This window comes from Sander lucioperca, chromosome 4 (assembly GCF_008315115.2).
Source record: "Sander lucioperca isolate FBNREF2018 chromosome 4, SLUC_FBN_1.2, whole genome shotgun sequence".
NCBI classification, from domain to species: Eukaryota; Metazoa; Chordata; class Actinopteri; order Perciformes; family Percidae; genus Sander; species Sander lucioperca.
This window is the reverse complement of record NC_050176.1, coordinates 45,050,648-45,054,907: the sequence shown is the minus strand read 5'-3', so window position 1 is coordinate 45,054,907 and position 4,260 is coordinate 45,050,648. Positions and strand designations below refer to the sequence as shown.

Below are 4,260 nucleotides of genomic sequence, written 5' to 3'. Positions count from 1 at the left end.
AGACACATACAGTACACAGGCACTCACTGTATCAGTATCAATATACTCTGTTTCTGCCCCAGTGACAAGACGTGTGCTCGGTGGATACCCCCATAAAGCTTTGACACTTCATTGTTTCAATCTCACCTCATCAGGCAGATATCCTCTGAGGTGATATGTGCTATTAGAAACTGTGGAAGTGTAGACAAACATAGTTTTTAATATTGTTGGGGTTGGACAAAACATCAAATTTCCGAAATAACAACTTTTGTCATTTTGGGGCATTTTCTGAAACAACCGATGATGTCGTTCTACTTGGGAGGAAAGTCTCTCGGAAAGAGCTACTGCCCACTAAAGACTCTACAAACACATTTTATCCCATACGGTTGCCTTATTGGAGGATTGTCTCCTTCTGGTACTTATGCATTCTGTAACAACCCTGGGCAACTATACTATACGTCCTGCAAAGGCACTAACTCAAGTATCGCTAGGCTGAAATCTACCATGTAAATGGTAACACCTCAGTTAGATGCTGGGGTGTAGTGGGGTTGATCATATTGTATGTGATCACGGAGGAAACATCAAAGCCCAGAATAGCACATATCTTTACACCAATAGAAAACAACCACAGAAGAAAATGTTCCACTTAACTGGCCAATCACCGCTTATTCTTCCTTTAATGGAAAAGTCTGCGCAGGGCATGATATCTGTAAGTGAGATCTGTTTCGCTGTCTTTTAACTCTCGATCATCGTCACACATGGACGGGCTGCATATTTTTCTGGTCGTTTACTTAGGTAGGTAGGTAATTCTTTTAATACAAATTTTGGATGATTTAATTACAATTGTTAGGTTCCATTTTGAGAATAATGTATACCAACATTCTCATTGCTTTTGTGTGAACTCCTGTAACACTGGGCACATGTCCAACTGTTTTTACGATTGTTTTTATTTCAGGAGTTGTTTCTTGCAGTCATGATTTAGTTTCTGGATCCATGTTGAAGGTGAGAGTCAGACCAGGAGACAACATCACTCTCTACTGTGACTGCAAATTATCATTAGGAGTATACATAGTGTGGTACAGGAACTGCTCTCATGAGAATCAGCCTTCTCTTATCCTTGAAGTACAAAATTCATTCCAGGAGAACACTGCCACTTGTGGTCTTCAGAAGATTCCCCCTCGTTTCCAATTCGTGAGAAACTTTTCTTCTAACTCCTATGACCTGCTGATCACGAACATCACTGATTCTGATGAGGGCCTCTACTTCTGTGGAACTAAGCAGACAAGAGTGGAGGATAAAGAATACATTACTCATAAATATGTTTACAGATATGGCAACGTCACAACAAAGATCATATTGGGTAAGTATGCTGGCCTGGCTTGTCTTTGTGTGACTGCAGTGAATGTAATTATTTGACTAAATGAACGCGAGTAACAATGCAATTTAACCCGAAATTGAGTGGTGTTTTGTTAAGAATTCACCAACACCGCGAAACATTTCGCCACCAGAGAAAAATCCGTTAGTAAAAGAGTAACGCTACGTTGAAGCGAGGTGCTGTCCCGTCACTGTTACTGTGGTCAGAGCCAGAACCAGAGACGGTACGGACAACATCTGTGTCCCAACAGGTAATGGTATGTCAGCGCGGACAGCAGTGTGTCCAAGCAACTGACAGCTTTAAACATGTTGGGAATAATGTTTAGGCTTGCTACACGTAAATATTACCATTACATTTTATCAGCGGTGGAAATGACTATACCGTACCTAGGCCTGCATGATTAATCGTTCTAAAATCCCGACCTCGATTCACCCCTGTTCGCGATTTAATTTTTAAATGACTTAGACTTTTTTATTTTGTATTTTGATAGGACAGCTGAAGACATGAAAGGCAAGCAGTTAAAGAGTGTGCTAAGAAATCATTCTGTTTTTGAAACTGTAATTAAATTGGCAATTGACAAACAATAATCTCCATTTCTCTAGAGACTGCAGCTGTAGCTGCAGCATGTTGATTGACATGTTTTAATTATGTAAAGACATGTTCAAGGAGTTCAGATAGAGCCTGTATCAGGGCCATATTTAGTTCAATGTGTTATATGTCACTAAGTTTGGTAGCCTACTGTACTTAAATGGCCAGTATATACTTTATTTTCTTTATTCATCGAAGCCTCTATGTTTACAGGCATGTGGTGATGTGCAATGTGCTATAGGTGCAAAAAAAATCTATGTTTGGTACTGCCAATTTGTTTTGTTTTGTCATGGTTCATGTGTGCAATAAACATTACACTTCGTGAGAAAAAAATCGTGGCAGAGAATCGTGATATCAATTCTAAGCTAAAAAATCGTGATTCATATTTTTCCCCGAATCGTGCAGGCCTAACCGTACCTCAATACAATTGTAAGGTAGCCTACTTTTAATTGAGTATATCCATTTTCTCTTAATTTATACTTCTACTCCACTACAATTCAGAGTCAAGTATTGTACGTTTTACTTTGCAGATTCAGATTAATAATACAAAATCTTATGAATAAATACATTATGATGTATTAAATTGGATGAAGATGAGAATTTGTTGATCCCATGGTGAAATTCACAAGCTTCCTGCCAAGTCATACTTCCATGATTATTTTGGTGAAAGTAACTCAATAGTAGTGTAAAGCATTACAATTCAGAGACAGTAATATTGTAATATAACTAATTACTCTCAAATGACAGTAACTAGTAATCTATAATGTATTACATTTTGGAAGTAACTTGCCCAACACTGATCATCATTCAGTAGCGAAATGTGCCCAGATATTGTGCACTTATATTAATTTTTAAAAAGGTGAACCATCATGAAGTCTACAGCACCATATAATAGCACTTATACAACATATACTTTATGTGAAGATTATATCCATCAACAACCTTAGGTATTTTCATGCATAGTGAGTTTGTGGATAATTTTACATTGAAAATCTGAGGCTCAAACAAGGTTAAAGGTTGCACATTGCACTTAATGTTGGAATGAGCTCAACGTCTGATAAAAATAGACATTATGCAAATGAGAATGGATATTTCTTTAAAAGGCAATTCTGATTTGGGGCTAAAGTTAAATAAGTCTACCAACCGGGCAGGGTCAGCACTGCACATAGGTCTTAGCAGAACAAATAGTAACATCAATACAGTATAAAAAAAAAACTGTGAGTTCCCCACAAACTCCACTGAATTCTATTTAAATCCAACAGTATTTTTATTGTAGGAAGTATCTGAGGTTCCTGGTTCCTGTGGTCATGGAACAACTATTTTACTTATGTCCACATACAACTTTGATGAGGAAAACAAACAATTTAGGTGAGATCAGAGTTTAATGAAGCTAATCAACACAACTTTGTTTTAGATTCAGACTCCTGTGTGCCTCAGCATGAGACTCCACTCATGCAAGACTGTGGTGTGTGCTGGACGCTGCTGTTCTCTCTGTGTCCAGCTTTCGCTGTTCTCTCCTCTCTCCTCTCCGGTTTTCTGGGTTATCACCTCTGTCAGAAAAAAGGTAACTACTGTATATCTCACAAATATCCATGATACAAAATGAATTTCAACCACAAAGAAATCTGGATTAAGGTGTCCTCTTTTGATCTGTGTTTGAGTTTGGGTGTACCATGCTTTAGTGATGCTGTATTGATTTCTGCAGCTAAAGAACCTGAAGCTGATCAGCAAAGACCTCAAACAAGACTGAATCAGGTAGGTGTAACGGTAGAATATAATGAATGACGACATTAAGTCAGTACACAATCATGATTCTAAACACCAAATGTCAAATTTTAGGATGAAGATGTGTGTTATGCTGCAGTGGAAATCCGTCAAGTGTCACAGAGACCAAAGAAGAAGAAAACCCAGAGTTCTGACTTCTGCACATATTCTGCCATCAATACATCTAGGATGTAGAGAGCCTAAAGAACAGAAAAGAACAAACATAATACATTGTGTAATGATGATTAATGATGAATTGTATAATTAATTCGGGATAAGTATAGACAATTCTGTTACTTATCGCAGGTTTGACAAAATGTAACCCCCCCCCCGAAATGGATCAATGCTATTTCACCAATAGACCATATATTGTATACCTAAAATAGAAGTATTTAAAAGAAAAAAAGTAAAGCTCTGTACCTTGAGCTAGTGATAGAACGATTGTATTTAGCCGCTACAGAGCTCAGAGATGCCGGCTGTCAGTGGCAATTGTTTAGCTGCCAATAGATAACTGTGAGCCGGCTACAGGCACCGCCAGATGCCAGTCCTTTCAG

The 4,260-nt window shown here is 38.1% G+C and overlaps 1 protein-coding gene across 1 annotated transcript; it reads left to right on the top strand.

Annotated features, from left to right (window-relative positions):
* The first annotated feature begins 667 nt into the window (after nucleotides 1-667).
* LOC116040560 lies at nucleotides 668-4,011 on the top strand. The gene is made up of 5 exons (XM_031286028.2): nucleotides 668-774; nucleotides 935-1,339; nucleotides 3,357-3,506; nucleotides 3,648-3,697; nucleotides 3,782-4,011. Exons 1-5 carry the CDS (start codon nucleotides 738-740, stop codon nucleotides 3,899-3,901), a joined length of 762 nt encoding a protein of 253 aa, XP_031141888.1. The 5' UTR covers nucleotides 668-737; the 3' UTR covers nucleotides 3,902-4,011.
* The last annotated feature ends 249 nt before the right edge of the window (nucleotides 4,012-4,260 follow it).

Bases quoted from the DNA above. Each gene is read 5' to 3' on its own strand.
- LOC116040560 (XM_031286028.2), top strand. From the start codon at position 738: ATGGACGGGCTGCATATTTTTCTGGTCGTTTACTTAG. The intron at 775-934 runs GTAGGTAGGTAA...TTTTTATTTCAG, and splicing joins TTTTCTGGTCGTTTACTTAG to GAGTTGTTTCTTGCAGTCAT. The intron at 3,698-3,781 runs GTAGGTGTAACG...GTCAAATTTTAG, and splicing joins CTCAAACAAGACTGAATCAG to GATGAAGATGTGTGTTATGC.